The 19,019-nt window shown below is 57.4% G+C and overlaps 1 protein-coding gene across 2 annotated transcripts in view; it reads left to right on the top strand.

The window, feature by feature from the left end:
- Positions 1-19,019, top strand: part of SMARCD3 (SWI/SNF related BAF chromatin remodeling complex subunit D3) — a gene marked incomplete at both ends in the record, with an annotated part of 35,252 nt that overhangs the window by 9,372 nt on the left and 6,861 nt on the right. The window contains one exon of one of the 2 annotated variants that reach the window (XM_080701753.1): positions 16,934-17,011. The exons of the other annotated variant lie outside the window; for it this stretch is intronic. Within the exon in view, the coding sequence (XP_080557879.1) occupies positions 16,934-17,011 (78 nt within the window). Of the gene's footprint in view, positions 1-16,933; positions 17,012-19,019 lie in introns of those variants that run through there. 2 annotated transcript variants of the gene reach the window in all.

Genomic DNA, 19,019 nt, shown 5'->3' with positions numbered 1-19,019 from the left:
GTGTGTGTGTGTGTGTGTGTGTGTGAGAGACAGAGACAGACAGACAGACAGAGAGACAGGCAGACAGAGAGACAGACAGACAGAGAGAGTTAGTTAGTTACAGGGGATGGATGGAACCCAAAGGCATTCTACCTCTGGACTACATCCCAGCCCTGTTTTTTTTTTTTTTTTTGTTTTGTTTTTTTACTTTTTGTTTGGAAACAGGGTTGCACTAGGTTGATGAAGAGTCTCACCACTTTCTGAGGCTGTCCTCAAACCTGTGATCCTCCTGTCTCAGCCTCCCAAGTACTGGGATGACAGGCGTGCGTCCCACGCCCCGCTTGCCCAGGCCTTTCTTTGGGTTGTAGGAGGCCATCCCCTCCCTGTGCCTCTTCGGTCACTTGCGCCCGCATGTCTGTCTCTGTGGCCACGAGTCTCTAAGTATGCCATCTGCATTGGATCAGGGGCCCTGGAGTGGCCTCATCTTAACCCAATTACCTCTGTAAGGACCTTCTCACCAAATAAGGCCATGTCTGGAGGTACTGAGGGTTAAAATGTCAACATATCATTTTGGGGGGATGGGATTCAGCCCATATGGGGCATGCTGAAATGTGTCTCGTGAAAGAGAGACAAGACAAGCTCTAGGTGGCCGGAGCCTCGGGGAGGCGACTGGGCTCCGGTCTCGGCCATGGCCGCCGCAGAGGACACGATGACTCTTCCACTGTCAAGCCCCTTGGCCCTTGGCCGCTGGATGCTGGGTGTTTGAGTCAGGGTTTTCATGGCTGTGACTAACTTTCCAGCACAACTGAGAGGGAGAAAGGTTTATTTGAGACTCAGGGTTTCAGAGATCAGTCCATGGTTGGCCGGCTCCAAGGGGCGAGGCGAGAACGGCATTGACGGCGCTGCCAGTCATGGCAGGAGAGGCAAAGCTGCCTGACCTCATGGCAGCCAGAAAGCAGCGGGAGAGCAGGGAGGCCATGGCAGTAACAGACACGGTCTCCAGGGCCTGCCCACCGACCACCTCTAGCCACATCACGGCTCTCAACCTGGCTGCAGAGCCTAACACAGGACCTTTGGGCAACTTTTTTGGGGGGGAGGGACAGGAAATGAACCCAGGGTATTCTACCTCCAAATTATACCCCCACTCTTTTTTTTTTTTTTTTTGAAGCAGGGTCTTGCTAGGTTGCTGAGTCTCACTAAGTTTTGGAGGCTGCTGACCTCAAACCTGAGATTCTCCTATCTCAACCTCTCAATGCCATAACAGGCATGGGTCACATACCTGGCTTAGGGACTGTTTTTTTTTTTTTTTTTTTGCATTACTAGAGATGGAACCCAGGGGCATTCTACCTCTGAGCTACACCCCCAGCCCTATTTTTTATTCTTTATTTTAAAACAGGGTCTCACTGAGTTTTAAAGGGCCTCACTAAGTAGCTGAGGCCATCCATGAACTGTGATCCTCCTGTCTCAGCCTCCCAAGTACTGGGATTACAAGTGTGCACCACTATACCCAGCTAGGGGACATCTTAAATCCATCGTACACTGGAACACTGGCTCCTTACCTGGCTCCTGGGTTCCTCACTTGAGTGTATGCAGAGCCAGAGAAGACCTCAGCCCTCCTATGCCTGTGGGTGCCCTGGGCATTCAGTGCCCCTCTACCCAGTCAGCCCCAGCCCGGCCCTTGTGGCCAGCTCACCACTGCTCAGCCCTGGCTACCGACGCTGCCTCCAGAGAGGTGTGGGCACAGCTCCCTGGGGCTCCCAGGCCCTCCAGACACCACCCTTCACTGGTGTTGCCTTCTGTCTGGGGGAAGGAGGTGGCCCACTGAGGTCCACGTGGGGTCGGCTGCCTCTCTATGCCCTTGCTCCATCACCAGGGCCCTTCCCAGGGCTGCACAGGTGTGCTACTCTCCCTCCCTGCATCAAAAGCCACTGCCATCCTGGGCACCTCCCCAAGGTAGGAGCCAACATCTGCGCCTCCCTGTTCAGGGACCAAATCCTGTCTTCAGGAACCTGACGATGAGCCCCAAAGGGCTCAGCATGCCGGGTCACAGGAATGGCATATGCAGAGGCCCCATGGAGGCAAGGATTCGATGAGTCTGAGGACTTGACAGGGACCAGTGGGTCGAGGGCATCCACAGGGTGGGTCCAGCCGGATGGGTCCTGGTGAGGAATCCATAGTCTACCAGTGCTGAGGGAACCATCACCAGGTCTTAAGCAAGGATGTACTGTGGCCCCCATCCATCTTAAAATGTTCCCTCTGGCCATGGCGAACAGATTAGAGAGAGGCCACGTGAAGAGGTGCATCCTGAAGAGAGATGGTGGCCGCCTGGCCTGGGATGCTGGCGGAGAGATGCAGACATGGAGAAGGCATGAGATGTCGTTTGGAGGTGGAGGATGCAAGCCTTGCCTATGGAGTGGTGTGAGTGCCAAGGGAGCGGAGGCGCTCACCACACTGACAGGCAGTGTGGACCGTGCAGGAGCCTGTCTGGGCTGGAGGGACCACTGCCTAGCAAGCCATGGGGAGAAGGCGGAGTGGCAAGGAGTGAGGGCACGCCTGCAGGTGGAACCCGGGGGACACATGGAGGGCCTCAGGGACCTATCTTGTGTGTTTGGGCACTGAAGCAGAGCTCACTGCAGCAAAGGCAGGGCCTGCATGGATGCAGGGACACCCTGCCTCTCTTGGCCCCTTGGTCCCCTCTCAGGTCCAAAGTTGTAGTTACATCCTCATCCTGGATTTGAAACCTCAGAACCTCCTGAGATTATTATTATTTGTGTGTGTGTGTGTGTGTGTGTGTGTGTGTGTGTGTGGTGCTGGGGATGGAACCCAGGGGCTTTCTACCTCCGGGCTAAACTCCCAGACCTATTTTCTATTTTATTCGGAAACAGGGTCTCACTAAGTTGCTAAGAGCCTCACTAAGTAGCTGAGGCTGGCTTCGAACCTGTGCGATCCGCCTTTCTCAGCCTCCCAAGCACTGTGCCCCACACCCAATTTTCTTTCTTTCTTTCTTTTTTAAAAATAAATCTATTGGGAGTATCTGGGACTGTCTCAGTTACTCCCACCAAATCTGCCTACAAGCCAGGGCTGGAATGTAGACTGGAGAGCGGTTCCATCCCTCCTGTGCAGCAGTGGGACAGCCATATTAACTCTCTGAGCCTCATCAAAATGGGTTAATGAGTGTCTTTACATGGTGTATTAGGCAACTTTTCATCACTGTGACCAAAGGACCTAACAAGAACTTAGAAGAACTTAGAGGAAAAGTTCATTTGGCTAATGGTGTCAGAGGTTCAGTCCAGGGCGGGCTGGCTCCAAGGCAGAAAGAGCATGGCAGAAGGGCATGGCTGAGGAAAGCTGTTTAGCTCATGGCATCCAGAAAACAGAGACAGAGAGACAGAGAGAAAAGGACCAGGAACAGATAATAGTTTTCAAGGTCACACCCCAGTGACCTCTCGCCATGCCCTGCCTGCCTACAGTTACCACCCAGCAAAATCTACTCACGTGATTCATCCATCAATGGCTTCAAAACTGATGGAGTTAGAGCCCTCGGAGTCAGTTGTTTCACCTCTGAACTGTCGCCTAACACATGAGGTTTGGGAGACATTCCGTATCTAAACCGTAACACCTGGTGAGGTATGTAAGCATTAACTGAGCTTACATATGTCAGGGGATTTGAACAAATGGTGCTCAGCAGCAAGTGCTGTGTGTGTCAGCTGTCCTTGTTACCCACAAGGCTGTGCTGGGCACCTGTCCCACCCTTCTTGCGATTCATGAGATTCACACCGAGAAAAATCATGGGTCTCGGGGTAACTCTCACCTGGTCCTCAGAGAGGTAGCCAATGGGGCAAAAGCCCCTAGACCCGTGGTGCCCTGTGCCACCCTTGAGCACCCCACCCAGCAGTACCTTTCCTTCTAATTGGCTCAGGGTTCTGCTCAGGTGCCCCTCCCCACCCATCAGGGACCCTTGCTCCTTGCTCCCTGCTCCCTTGAGGAAGCCCTGCATACACCTCTGGCACACAGCCCTCCATCCATCTTATCTTCCCAACAGCCACCAGGTCCCAGGAGTAGCTGTCAGGAGGAGGTGCTTGCTGGGGGCAGTGAAGGGGTGACCTGTCTGCAGTCCCCAACCCTCAGCTCCCCCAGGCCCACGTGGCCCTGCAGATTGTTCTTAGGTTCACATCCAAGGTGCTCTTGACATTGCACACAAGATGGCCATGAGAACAGATCACCCTGGGGCTGGGAGTACCTCATGGGTATAGCACATGCTTAGCATCCTGCCCCAGATGCCAACAGCCCCCAAATTGAAAAGCCCTGTCCTTAACCCAGGCTAAGAGCCATCATACCATGGAGCCTTCTAAAGGCCCCACTCAGTGCAACAGGGGTAGAGCCCAGAGAGGACAGAACCCCAGAAGGACTGGAGCAATGGCGGGACACTGAGACCCATCTGTCAAAACCTGCCGAGACCTACTGGGTTGCTAGGTTACGATGGCCAAGGCCCAGTTCTGGGGTGTGGGGCCTCATCACCTGCCACCCCTTGCCCATAGGTTATAAGGGTGAGGGGAGAGGAGTACAGGATTTGTGGGATCCAGGGGGCCCCCAAGCAGGTGTAAACCCTGAGATCACCCCGCCCATCTCCTCCCACTGCTCACTGTGATCTTCAGGGGCGTGTTGGCTGCCGAGCCCAGAAGCGGAAGGCACCATCTGTTGGCACAGGCTGTGCCACGTGGGGACAGGGGAGATGCTGAGCCCGGCCTGGACTGTGAAATCCTTGGTCATGGACCAGCCTCGTAGGCCCTGTCCCTTCCCAACCCCTCATACCTTTGCCAGGTCCTCCCAAGAACTCTACAGCGATCTGTACAGACCTAGCCCGCTGCTATTCACATTTTTTTTTCTCCTACCTTTCTGTAGAGCCAAGATGGTTACTCTGAGATCCCCAAACCCATGGCCACCAAGTGGCTCTGGGAAAGCAGCAGTATCCTGGGGGCCACAAACTCCTGAAGGCAGCAGGGTAGAGTGGCGGGTGGGGCGGGGAGGTGTGCGCCATGGCGAGCCGTGTGTGCGTGTGTCACAGAACTTACACATGTGGACATCCGTCCTTAAGACCAGGAGGAGCCTGTGAGAACGGGTTTGTTCTGAGTTTAATCAAAATTATAATTCATATTTTGGCTAAAAAGGAAGTTTACACAGGCCAATTTTTATACCTCAAACGCACTGGAATTTATCTCACACACCTAATTTATCTCACACTGGAATTTATCTCACACACCTGATGCTAAATTTTCTAGAATTTGTATTCCCCGTGTTTGAAACAGTCTGCTTGAGATTTGGGGTGTCTATTTCTTTGCATGCTAGGGAAGCTCTACCACTGAGCTACATCTCCGGCCCCTGAAGGATGTGTTCTAAGAGAAAATTGAAGCCGGGTGTGATGGCATGCCTATAATCCTAGTCCCTGGAAGGCTGAGACAGGAGGATTACAGGCTCGGCAACTTAGTAAGACCTTGTTTCCAAATTAAAAAAAAAAAAAAAAAAAAGGAAAGAAAAATTAGGGCTGGGGATGTAGCTCAGAGGGAGAATGCCCTGGGTTCAATCCCCAGCACCACACACATAAACACAAAAGGGGGGAGAGGGAGAGAGGGAAAGGGAAACTGGAGGAGGATTCAGTTTAAAAGTAAAGGCGTCTGAGCCGGGCGTGGTGGCGCAGCTTGTGATCCCAGCATTCAGGAGGCTGAGACCGGAGGATCACAGCCTCAGCTACTTAGTGAGGCCCTCTGCAACTTAGTGAGACCCTGTTTCAAATTATAGAATAAAAAGCCGGGCGTGGTGGCACACGCTTGTAATCCCCGCGCTTGGGAGGCAGAGACAGGAGGATCGCGCAGATTCAAAGCCAGCTGCGTGTGCTGGCTTAGGAGACCCTGTTTCCAAATTTTAAAAAAATGTAAAAATAGGTTTGGGAGTGTAGCCCGGAGGTAGAAGGGCTTCCAGGAACCCCAGTACCACCAAAAAAAAAAAATTACAGAATAAAAAATACGGCAGGGGGTATAGCTCGGAGGTCGAATGCCTTGGGTCCATCCCCAGACCCCCCCACACACAAAAAAAAAAAATCTAAAAAAAAAAAAAAAGTAAAGGCTTCTAAGAGATTTTCACTTCCTTCTTTAAAAGGCAGTTGGTAGCCAGGTGTGATGGCACATGCTTGTAATCCCAGTACTTGGGAAGCTGAGACAAGGGGATCGTGGTACACAACCTCAGCTGCTTAGTAAGGCTCTCCACAATCTAGTGATAACCTGTTTCAAAATTTTAAAAAAGAATAGAAAAAAATAGGGCCAGAGGTGTATCTCAGAGGTAGAATGCCCCTGGGTTCCATCCCCAGTACCATTAAAAAAAAAAAAAAAAAAAAAAAAAAAAAAAAAAAGCAGGTGTTTCTGGGTCCAGCTACTTGGGAGGCTGAAGCAGGAGGATCCAAGTTCGAGGCCAACCTTAAGAACTCAGTGAGACCTCCTTACAAAATAAAATTATTAAATGGGAATGTAGCTCAGTAGTAGGATGCGCCTGGCTTAATCCCCACTACCAAAATAAAGCAAAAAGCAGGTGTTTGGGTAAGGTGGAGGAAGCCAGCATGTGTGGCTTTAGTGCCCTTTCCACCAGACCGGCCTTCCAGAAGGATCCTGAGCAGGCCGCCGTGGGTGAAGGAGAAAACTCAGGGACCTCAAAGGTCAGGAGACAGATTTGCGATCCCAGCCTCACTGACACCTGAGCGGCGACTCACACGGCTTCTCAGAGCATCATCTTTCTTATCTTTAGAATGGGAATCCTACCATGCGCCTGAGAGGGCATCTATTAAGATTAGACAGGTCAATGTGTCCACGTGCTCGGCCACCAGCAAAGTCCTCTCCAAATCACAGGTCATGTTGTTCCCATGACAACCCAGACTGGGATGGTAACGTGGTTTGGTAGCATGCCGGAACCTGAGGTGACTGGGCCTCTTCACCCAACACCTTTCTTACACTGGAGTCTCTACCAGGGGCAGATACTTAAGAGTTATCAGCACACGAGACAAAAAACAAATCCCCACCTGTTTAGAGCTCCCGTTCTAATGGCAGAGAAGTTAAACATTAACATAGTAAGCAGTAGATTATATAGACTGGCGGAAGGTGTACAGTGTGTGGGGAAACGGGGCAGATTAAAAGAGTTAAGGGGTGTGGGCAGTTGTGGGAGGCTGCACCTTTTGACAGGGGACAGATTGTGCCTCTTTTGAAAAGGAGATATTGGGAGAAAAACTTCTAGCCAAGGCACGGTGGGGCATGCCTGTAATCCCAGTACTTGGGAAGATTAGACAGGAAGATTGCAGGTTTGAGGCCAGCCTAATCAATTTAGTGAGGCCCTCTGCAACTTAGTAAGATTCTGTTTCAAAATTAAAAATAAAATAGGAGCTGGGTGTGGTGGTGCACACTTGTAACCCCAGCACTTGGGAGGCTGAGACAGGAGGATCACACAGGTTCGAAGCCAGCCTCAGCTACTTAGTGAGACCTTGTTTCCAAATAAAATATAAAATAGGCCTGGGAGTATAGCCCAGAAGTAGAAAGCCCCTGGATGCCATCCCCAATACCACACACACAAAAAAGGGCTGTGGGTCTAGCCCATAGATAGAATGCCCCTGGGTTCAATCCCCAGTACCAAAAAGAAAAAAAAAAGAGAACTGTGGTATAGCTCAGTGGCAGAACACCCCTGAGTTCAATCCCCAGTAACACACACACACACACACACACACACACACACACACACACACACGGAGGTGAAAGCCATGCAGGTAGTAGAGGGAGAGTGTCCTGGGTAGAGGGAGCAGTAGGCTGGAGAGCAGGGCCAGCAAGACCTGGGATTGCCAAGAGCCAGGCTGAGGTGGGAGGGAGGGCCGGAGGCAGCGAGAGAGCCTGTGGGACTTGCAGGACCTTGGCCCTTACTTGGAATCTGATTGGGAGCCCTGGGAGAGTCCAAGAACAAAAGTGACATGATTTTTCCTGTTTTATTTGTGTTTCGTTTTGAGACAGTCTTGCTGTGTTGCCCAGGCTGATCTCCAGCTCCTGGGCTCAAGGGGTTTCCTGCCTCAGGCTCCCCAGTAGCTGGGTCTACAGGTGTGCACCACCACTACCAGATTTTTTTTTTTATTATTGAGCAACAACTTGGAACTCCTCAGCATTCTAAAACTCTGCGCAGACCCTATTTAAAAAAAAAAAAAAAAAGCCGCGCGCGCTGGCTTAGGAGACCCTGTTTCTAAATAAAAATATAAAAAAATAGGTCTGGGAGTGTAGCCCAGAGGTAGAAGGGCTTCCAGGAACCCCAGTACCACCAAAAAAAAAAAAAAAAAAGGCCAGGTGTGGTGGTGCGCGCTTGTAATCCCAGTACTTGGGGGGCTGAGACAGGAGATTCCGGGTTTGCAGCCAGCCTCAGCTACTTAGTGAGGCCCTGGTTCCAAATAAAAAATAAAAAATTAGGCTAGGGGTGGAGCTTGGAGTTAGAATGTCACTGGGTTCAATCCCCAGCACCACAAAAATAAAAATAAAAAATAAAAAATGGCTAGGGGTATAGCAGCAGCTGCTGCCAGGTGTGGTGGTGCCACGCCAGTAATCCTAGGACTTGGGAGGCTGACAGAAGAGGATTGCAGGTTCGAGGACAGCCTCAACAAGTAGTAAGGCTCCAGCAACCTAGTGAGACCCTGTTTCAAAATAAAAATAAAATAGAGCTGGGGGTGGAGTTCAGAAGTAGAATGCCCCTGGGTTCAATCCTTAGTAACACACACACACACACACACATGAAAAAAAAAAAAAAGAAAACCGGATTGGATATGGATGTAAAAGACAGACAGGATCTCACAATGCGTCCAAGCAAAGAAATAAGCCACAGCTGAAAGGAACAGCAGGATTAAACTTGAGCCGCCTATTAAAGATCTGGGAGAAGATGCCAGGTGGACAGCTGGACACACGAGCTAAGGACTGGGAGAGGCCTGGGCTAGAAGGAAAGCTCACAGTTGCCTCATGTACATGGTCCTTAAAGGAAGAGAGGCTGGCACCGTGGCACATGCCTGTAATCCCAGTACTCGAGAGGCCAAGACAGGAGGATCACAGGTTCAAGGCCAACCTCAACAACTTGGTGGAAACCTTATTTAAACATTTTTAAAATGAGCCGGGCGTGGTAGAACACGCTTGTAATCCCCGCACTTGGGAGGCTGAGACAGGAGGATCACACGGGTTCGAAGCCAGCCTCAGCTACTTAGTGAGGCTGTCAGCAACTTAGTGAGACCCTGTTTCCAAACAATATATATATATATATATATATATATATATATATATATATATATATATATATATATATGTCTGGGAGTATAGCCCGGAGGTAGAAAGCCTCTGGGTTCCACCACCAGTACCTCAAAAAAAAAAAAAAAGAAAGAAAACAAAATGAAAGGGGTAGGGTGTAGCTTGGAGATAGAATTCCCCTGGGTTCAATCCTAAGAAAGAAGGAAGGAGCCGGGCGTGGTGGCGCACGCTTGTAATCCAGCATTTGGGAGGCTGAGACAGGAGGATGGCAGTTCGTGGACAGCCTCAGCTACTTAATGAGGGCCTTTGCAACTAACTCAGTGAGATCTTGTTTCAAAATAAAGAATAAAAAATAGGGCTGGGGGTGTAGCTTGGAGGTAGAATGCCCTTAGTTCCATCCCTAGTATCCCCCCCCCCAAAAAAAAGAAAGAAGGAAGGAAGGAAGGAGAATGTAAATTAAGAGAAGGGTTAATGATGAGGTCTCTAGAAACCGAGCCCCTCAAAGTCCCCCACGCTGAAAAAGAAGGCTAAACACCGGACCACTGAGGAGCGGCGGGGCAGGGCAGGAGGAGAGACCGGAAAGGGGGGACATATTTCTCGAGGAGAGAGTGAGCCGCTATTGGAACGCGGCGGCTGGCTGAGCCATGCGGCCTGGGAGCGCGCCTGGCCCTGTGCGTCCCGGGCGCACCGATGGCCTGACCTATGGGGTGTGGGCATTCCCTATGGGGCAGGGGGAAGGGAGCAGGCGCAGGCAGCTCTTGTTACGACTGGGCACACCTGTGAACGAGAAGGGCCGGTGCTGTGGACGTTGGCCAGAGGGACCTGTAGGAACGGGAAGCTGCGGGCCAGGTGATGGGGGTGCTCTCGGGGGTGAGAGGGATGGGAGCTGGCACTTGAGGGACCGGTCCGTTTAGGCTGGAGTGCAGAGAGCCCATCTGCAAGAGCAGGGGGAAGGTTGCTGGTGGGCAGGGGAATGGGCTTCCATTCAGTTTCTCTGAATCTTCTACTGGGGGAGTGGGCGAGGGAGCTGGGGGCTACAGGAGGAGCCGCGGGATGCTCCTGCAGGAGTAGAAAGCGCATGCGTGTGCTGAGGTAGAGTGGGCGACTGGGCAGCACCACGCCGGGAGGCTGCTGCTTGGCGTCCACAGGGGGGCTGCCAGGAGGCTGCGCATCTTTTCCCCCAGGCCACAAGCAGGTGCACAGGTGTGGAAAGGAACAGGTGAGGCTGGACTTAACTCTAAAATGTTACGCTGGGTATGGTGGCTCAAGCCTGTGATCCCAGTACTTGGGAGGCTGACACAGGAGGATCACAGGTTCAAGGCCAAGGCTCAGCAACTCAGGGAAACCTGTAACAACTTAATGAGACCTGTTTCAAAATAAAAAATAAAATAGGGCTTGGGGTGTAGCTAGGATGTAGGATGCCCCCAGATTCAATCCCCAGAACCAAAAAGGAGAGATGGACCTAGGGGGCAGTGGCTGAGGGAGGGTGGAGGACCACTGGAGGCTGAGTGACCAAGGAAGAGGGATGGCGGGCAGGTAGTGTGGACGCTGACATCAGCAGGGAGCCTCCTTCTGTTGCAAGAAGACAGAGGGCTGCTGACAAAGAGGCGGGGCATCTTGGAAATTAGCTTATGACAGTCCAGAAGGTAGGAGGGCTTCAGGGGTCGGGAGCTGGGAGCAGAAGAGGGGTCCTGAGAGCGCTATGGAGCTGGGGTCCCGGGAGCTGCAGGGCATCTGGGGATGAAGGACTTGGAGGCAGAGCCCAGGCAGGTGAAGCCTGGGGCTGCAGGCTCAGGCCTGAGCACCCTCCCGCTCCTGCTGGGGCTGAAGACCTCTGGGAGGGGCTCCAGTCATGCCCCCAGCTCTTTCAGTTATACATCTGCTGTCTACTGTCATTGGGTGTAATCTCCCCAAAATAGTTTTTTTGTGGTCCTGGGAATGGATCTCAGGGACTACCTCCAAGCTACACCCTCAGCCCTACTTTTTATTCTTTATTTTGATATAGGGTCTCACTAAGTTGAGGAGGGCCTCCCTAAGTAGCTGAGGCTGGCCATGAACCTGCGATCCTCCTGTCTCAGCCTCCCAAGTCCTAGGATTACAAGTGTGCCTGCACCATCACGCCCGGCTTCCCAAAATACTTAAGGAGAAGCAGATGAACTTTTTCTCTCTATTCAGTTTCCTTCACTTGGGTGAAGAGTTCAGTGGCTGGCAAGCCCAAGCCTGCCTCGTGGGTCCTGGAAGCTTCTGAGGAGGGCGTCAGGACATCAGGCCACCAGGAAGCCCACCCTGATACTAGCCTCGTGCTGGGGTAGGGGCCCCAAGCAGCCCAGGAGAGGACCAGCCTGGGGTCCCGCGGGGCACAGGAGAGAACTCCTGGAAAGATGTGCACCGAGGGGCCGGGAGGTGGCCAGGCGTGGGCGCGGGCGCCAGGCCTGCACCTTCCCGCATTCTGTGTGTGTTGGGGGGAGGGGGAGCAGCAGTGCCCAAGCTCCAGTGCGGGGGGACAGGGACAGCTCCCTGCTGCGTGGCGTCTCAACTACCCTGCACATCTAAGCCCCTGCCTTCCCTTGCCTGGGCCCTGGGTTTCTGGGTTTCAGCCTCATCTAAGCCCCTACCTGTGGCCAGACCTGCAAGGTGTTAGTCCAGAGGGAGGTGGGCAGGAGCGAGGTAATTCTGTGTGACACGTCTCTTCCTCCATGGGCCAGGCAGCCAGTAGGCCAGGGTAGTGGGTGCCTCCATCATGGATGTGGGCCTGGCATCCGCGGGGCAGGACAACTCGGGGGTGGACATGGGAGGGTGACTGTACCCTCAGGATCCCACAGACGCTCCACCTCATATTCTCAGGGAAACGGGTGTGTGTGTGTGTGTGTGTGTGTGTGTGTGTGTGTGTGTGTCCAAAAGCCATTGGGCGTGTCTCGCTATGAGAAGACCACCTAATTAACGGTAGCCGTGAGGAGACTGAAGGGAAACCAGCTGTGAATCCAAAACGTGCCTCCCGGCCAGCGGGGTGCTCAGAGCCCAGAGGCCCGCTCTGACTCCTGCGCCCAGCAGTGACAGCGTGGTGTTTGCAGTTCATTGTGTGTGCGGTGTGCGGGGTGGGAGGGGTGTCAGGGAGCGTCCCATCAGACTGAGCAAGCCCACGCAGGCAGAGGAAGGAGGACTGTTCCTTCAGCTAACCTTTCCCATGCACCTGGCCACCGAGCAGGACCCCGGGGATCCCACGGTAAGGTCTGGCCCTGCTGCCCGGAATCCACAGTGAGGGCTCAGCCCAGCTGTGTGGCCAGGAGCAGGGAGTGCCTGGGGACGGGGTCCCCACGGGGTTCACAGAGGAGGGGCTGGGAGCCAGCCCAGGTTTCACTTGGCAACAGCACCCGCTTGCCCTGGGTCTGGGTCTCCGAGTCTCTCTGCCCCCCTTTTCCTCCCTCTGTCCTCTTCCTTGGCTCCCTGGATTCTTCTCTGTCTCCGGGAATCCTTGGATCTCGGGTAGGAAGCACCCTGGGAATCCCGTGGCCAGGCCTCTCAGGAGACCAGGGCGGGAGATAGATAACAGCCAGGGCCCAAGGTCACTCCGCTGTTCTCTTGTGCTCCTTTTCTTTCTTTTTTTGCTTCTATTATATTCCTCATCTGTGTGTGCACGCGCACACACGTGTGTGCAAAACTGACACAGGAATACAAAGTCACAGAAAGAGACAGCCCCCGGCAGCGGCAGACAGCGGCCCAGGTACTCAAACATCCTGACGCCCGCTGGAGGCCGACAGCAGGGAGGCAGGGAGGCAGCCTCCCACACCCCCAGTCTGAGTCCAAACCTCCTGTCTGCTGCTGCAAGTTGGGGTGCCCCTCCTATCTCTGGGGGCTGAGGCTGGCCCCAAGTCTAGCTAGAGTTTCCTGGGTGCCTGGACTTAGGCCAGGCGGGTTGGCAAGGTCAGAGCCAACTCTGGGTCGCTGTCGTGGCCTGCGCAGGGGCGTAGTGACCAGAGGAGAAGGTGGGGTGGCTCAGGGACGGGCCGGATCACAGAAATCAGGGATCCTGGACCTGAGCCCTCCAAGTGATCTGTGGGCGTGCACGCGCGCGCACACACACGCACACGCACGCACACGCACACGCCCTCATCTGCAAAGGCAACTTTATTCCTCTACTGGGAGCTCATTGCTGGGGTGAAGAGCAAAGGGACAGGGTCCCTCCTAGGCCGTGCTTTCTCCCTCCAGTCTGGTTCCTTTGTTCCTCCCCTCCTTCCTCGCTCTCCCCTGCCAGCCTCCCTTCTCTCCCAGCCTCCCTTCTCCTGTTCCGTCCCCCTCCCTCCTCTCCCCCCAGTTGAGTCCCCTAGCGGGACCTCCACCCGAGGCGGGAGGGCGGGACTCGGGGCTCGGCCGGCCTCGGTGGCCATCTTCCCGCGGGGAAGGAGTTAAACCTCTTCCCTGCATCCCTCCTCCCTCCTCCGCCTCCCGCCGCCGCGGTGGAGTCCTGCAGCTGGGCCCTGGGCTGACCTTCACCGGGAGGGAGGCCGCAGCGCGCATGCCCGGGCCTGGGCCGGCGGGCGAGGGAGGGCGGCGCGGGCCGCGGCCCCGGGCCCCCAGCGCCCGGCCAGCGCGGGCTCCGGCGCGGTGGGGGGCGAGGCGGCCGAGCGGCCCCGCAGGCCGCGGCGCATCTCTCCCGAGCGAGCGGGAGCGGCGCTTTGCCATTTGGTGCTGGTCTTGCTTCTGCGAGGAAGGAGAGATGGGGGGACGGCAGGGGGGACTCCGGCTCCGGGCGCCGCGCGGCCTGCCCGGTGCGGCCTGCGCCCTGCGCCTCCCGGGAGGCGGGACTCTCCCCGGGACCCCTGGCCACCCGAGTGCGCGGCAGGGCTAAGCCGACGGGGTCCCGGCTTCTGTCGAGGGAGCGGGGACCGCCACGCCTGCATTCTGGCGGGAAGGACCCACGCTCAGGGCCTGGAAGGAGCATGGACCTGTCTGCTGGCCGTGCCTTGTGGATGGGCCTCGTGCGTGGGGTGGCCCTGCAAATCCGTCTGGCTGCTCGCGCCTCTGTGCGGTGCGCGGGTCTGGCGGGCTATGTTGGGGGGTACCTTTGGTGTATCTGTTGCCTGTGCAGCTCCAGGACGCCTCCCAGGGGTCGGTAGGAGGGAAGTATGTACTGACTTGAGTGCTGCCCACCAGTTCCCTGGGATTGGTGTTCACCCAGCCCTCGGCATCTTCACCTCCAGGATCCTCCTCCACTGTCAAAATGACCAATGCTAGGGACGCCCCCACTGCCTCCTTCCCAAGCTGGGGTGCTAGCCTGCTTCTGCTCCCCCCCCCCCATAAAGTTTCACCAAAAGTTGAGCACACACCCGGGCGTGGTGGCGCAGGCTTGTAATCCCCAACACCCGGGCGTGGTGGCGCACGCTTGTAATCCCCAAGCTTGGGAGGCGGAGACCGGAGGATCGCGCAGGTTGGAAGCCAGCCTTGCTGGCTTAAGAGACCCTGTTTCCAAATAAAATATAAAATAGGTCTGGGAGTGTAGCCCGGAGGTAGAAGGGTTTCCAGGAACCCCAGTACCACAAACACACACACACACACACACACACACACACACACACACACACACACGTTGAGAACACTAACTTTACACAAAACCTATGGTGTCCAACCCTGCCCCCAAACCTCCAAGCTCTGGTCTCTAGGACCCTGCTAGAAGGACGCACGGCCTCAGGTCAGTGGCAGAGCACCTGCTCCATCCATGGCCCTGTCCAGCTGGGGAGACACCCTCAGGCATTCGTGGGAGAAAGTGGGACCAGGACCAGCTCTGACCCCAGGGGCACGCCGCTTTAGGAAGTCAAGTCTAACCAGTATGAAGCACAGAGCATGTCAGCCATTGTTAGTCCAGTGCGGATTCCTGGCGAGGGTAGATGGCAAGGAGTCTGTGAATTAGAGAAAGCTCTGCATGGGAGTGGGGCCCGGAAGCTTCCTGAAGGAGGTGGGGTCTGAGTGGGGCTTTACAGGTTGGTGTGATGGGACAGGCAGAGTGCAGGAGGGGGGCAGCAGACGAAGAAATGGCAGGATCAGGGTCTCAGAAAAGGGAAAGGGTGGGGCACTGGAGGAGAGACAGGTCACCTCCCCAGGCTACTGCCATGGCCTGTGGCTGATGGGGGCAGCCTTCCCACCCAGCCACCTCGCCAGGGCCCTGTCCATCCCCAGGTACGGCATCCTGGACCAGATGCCTTCTGTGGGTTGACAGTGGACACCTGACTGGGTAGTGACATCCAGGAGCTTAGCGCCCACGGAGAACCAGGCTGCGGGCAGAAAGGCCCCCTGGCAGAGCATGCCCTCTCTTCTTGGTCCTGACCTCTGAAGGCACTCTGGGGTCAAGGGTCAGAACCCTCCCACCCCCAGGGCAATGCTGGGCTTTTAGGGCCCAACCTCAAGTGTCTCAACAAACTCCGCCAGGCATCGCCCCTCGCCCCCCTGGATTCTGACCGTGCAACCCCAGCAGGTCTATAAACTTGACCCGCGGCTGTCCCGAGGCTCAAGGGCTCCTCCCCTGGGAGGAGGGGCGGGGCGGGGCTCCGGTCGTGGGCGGGGCCGGCACGCCCCGCCGGGGGATCGCCGAATTTGCCCCTCCTCCTATCTGTCCTTCCTCCACTCCCGAGAGCAGTGCCCGCTCCCCACACGCCGCCCCTTCTGGGGCTCCCTAATCTCCCCACCCACCCCTGCTCTCCTCGGGGTCTCGAGGCTGGCCCCACCGCGGCCAGACGCCCCAGCTCCTCAGGGTCCCCACCCCCACCCCAGGCCACGGAGCCCCGGGGCCCCTTCCGTCCCCCACCCACCCAGGCACTCTGGTCCCTGCCTTCCATCACCTTCCTGTTCTCCGGAGCCTGGCCGTGCCCCCTTTTCGGAAGTGCTTCCCCTATGGCCCGCACTTTCTCACACGGAGACAAAGACTCACAAACCCAGAAATAGACTCCCACAGGGCGGAAAGGCGCAGGCCCGGGCTCGCGTGGAGGGAGGCCCGCGCCCGGGCGCTGGTCCGTGCACGCACACGCACACCCGCACCCACCGCCGCGCGCCACAAAGGGCCGGCACCGCGCACACCCGCGCACACCCGCGCACACCCGCGCACACCCGCGCACACCCGCGCACACCCGCGCCGGCCCTCCCGCAGCCAGAGCTGCCCGCCTGGGCCGGCCGGTCTCTGGGGAAAGGGCTCAGACATGCCGCGGGAGCCGCGGGGGGAAGGAAGTTGGAGCTGCCAGTCCCCCGCCCGGCCCCGCCGGCCCATCCCCTAACCGGGAAACTGTTTGCGGCCAGAGCGGTGGCCGGCGAGCCCCCGCCGCCCCTCGCCGCCGGCCTGGCCCAGCGCGCTGCCCGGCCCGCGCCGCCCTGCCGTGTGGACCGCGGCCGGCCGGCGGCTCCGGCCGCGCCCGGCAGACCCCGGCGCCGACTATTTCTGTCTTATCAGTGCAGGAATGCGGCGGCCGCGGCGGCGGGCGGGCGGCGGCGGCGTGGGCCGTGGGCCGTCAGGGCAGCCCTGAAGGGGCCCCCTCCCCACTCCGCTCGAGTAGAAGTGTGAGAGCCCAGCAGGACTCAGAGCGGAGAGTTGGAGGAAAAAAGGCAGAAAAGGGAAAGAAAGAGGAAGAGGGAGAGGGAGAGGGAGAGGGAGAGGAGCCGCGGCGCCCACCCCGATGGCCGCGGACGAAGTTGCCGGAGGGGCGCGCAAAGCCACGAAAAGCAAACTTTTTGAGTTTCTGGTCCATGGGGTGGTGAGTGGGGGAAAGTTGGCGGGGAGGCGGCGAGCTGGCCGGGGCTGAATGGAGCGGGGCGGCGAGGGCCCGCGGCGGCCGCTCCCCAGCCCTCGGGGCGCCGGCATCCCTACACGTCCCGGGCGGCGGCGGGACCGAGGCGGCGGCGGGCTCGCGGGGGGGGGGGGGCTGGGGGCCGCCCCACGTGGGTCCCTCTGCCCCCCGCCCTGGCGGCCCAGGTGCTACGGCCCTGGGTGGGGGTGGGGTGGGGGCCGGCGGCCGGCACCCGGCTGCCTGTGGTCCGGCTCCGGGCCGGACAGCACCACTCCGATTGTGTGTGTCTCTGGGAAGAGGCAGGTGACCCTGGAGGCGAGCGGGGAGCTCTGGGTCTGAGCGACCCCTGCCTCCCGCCAGGGGGCTCTGGGCTGGGTCCTGGCCCGGCCAGGGCAGACCCCAAGTTAAGGGGTCTCAGGGTCCCCTTGGAGGGCTCAGCCACCGGAAGTTGGCGGCCTTAACACCTCAGAGGTGTGAAGGAAGACTGGAGGCCCGGACACGAGGCCTGGAGCCAAGGGACAGCACAGCAGCTTCAGCCACAGGGACTGTGGGGCCTGGGACCCAAGGGATGCCGCCCCAGCAGAAGGAGGCAGGGCTCCAGGGCTGGGGAAGGGCGTACTGTGGTCGCGTTTGGTGGTGACCCCGGGAAGGCGCACCTTCTCAGGGAGGGCTGGGGTCCCCAGAACCGCAGCTTGTTCAAGGGATGGTGCTGCCAGGGCTCAGCCCCTGGGGGCTCAGGAGCCTCCTCTGGGGGCCTCTCCCTAAGCCTGCCAGTGTCACTGGCCTTGATGGATGGGAAGGCAGCTGATAGGGACGAGGCTCCCCTCAGGCAGCCTGTCCTGTCCTCTAGCCCAGGGACCCTGAGGCACTACTTCCCAGGGTGCCCTGTGGGCCTGTGGGGTTACCGATCCTAACAGTGCTGCTGGGGGAAGTCTTTTAAAGAGGCTCATCCCGTGGGGACAGGGCAACCCATGGAGTTGACTATGGGCCTCCCCCTCAGGGCCTGGCTATGCTGCTGGGGAGCGACCCGGGCTGGACTCCTTTCTGGGCGGACACCCGAGGCAGAGTGACAGGCTCAGGTGGGGTGGGGGAGGCGGACACAGAGACAGGCCTGTGCCACTGTGCAAGAGACGGGCAGAGACAGCTGCCCTGAGGGCTGGGGGTGGAGGGTGTTAGGGTTAGGCGCGGGCTGGAAGGGAGCCTCAAGCCCGGGTTCAGGGGCAGGGCTCCTCTAAGCCTGGGGTGAGATGGGGTCTAACATGGTAACCAGCCACATCCCTCTCTCCCTCATCCCCCTACCCTCTCAACCCCACCTCCCCTCTGCTCCATAGCCCCCGAGCCTCCCCGGAGCCTCTTCATCTCCCTTCTGTGATAGGGACAAGTGGGGTCTTGATCCCTTCACCCAGGGGCATTTATCCCTCATTAGGCCCCACCTGGCTACCCAGGGCTAGTGGCAAGGGAATATCACCTGCCTCATCTCTCTCTCCATGGCCCCCTTGATCCTCCGCTTCTGCCGACACTGGGGCGGAAAGGGGGCTATGGGGTGGGCCACCTCTCTGCTCTAGGCTGGCAAGGGAGAGCTGGGAACACAAAGAAATGCAGCCTTTGACCCAGCCAGCCAGCCCCTCCCTGGCAGCCCAGCTTCCCCTCAGAGAACCCGGCAGGCTCTGAACTGAGAAGGCTCGGTCCCCTTGCCCGGCTTCTGGCCTTCGCCATGGGAGAAACTAAGGGGCTGGCTAAGCAGAGGTGCCCCTGGGTGTGGAGGTTTGGAGCCCGCGAAGGGAGGAAGGTTTGAGAGCTTGAGGCCAAAGGGGCCACAGAAAGAAGAGGGGGTGAGTTAAGGCAAAGCAGAGGCTGGGAGGGAGGAATGGGGGGGGCCGAGGTCCCCTGCAGCCGCCCTGCCCAGGCAAACAGGCTGGTGCTGCCCTGGCCGGCGGGATGGGCGGCGTGACCTTGGCGAGGTCGCTTTTCTCCT

The sequence above is a fragment of the Muscardinus avellanarius genome (assembly GCF_963383645.1).
Source record: "Muscardinus avellanarius genome assembly, chromosome: 9".
Lineage (NCBI taxonomy): Eukaryota > Metazoa > Chordata > Mammalia > Rodentia > Gliridae > Muscardinus > Muscardinus avellanarius.
Note: the sequence above shows the minus strand (reverse complement) of the source record. Positions and strands in the feature narration are given on the sequence as shown.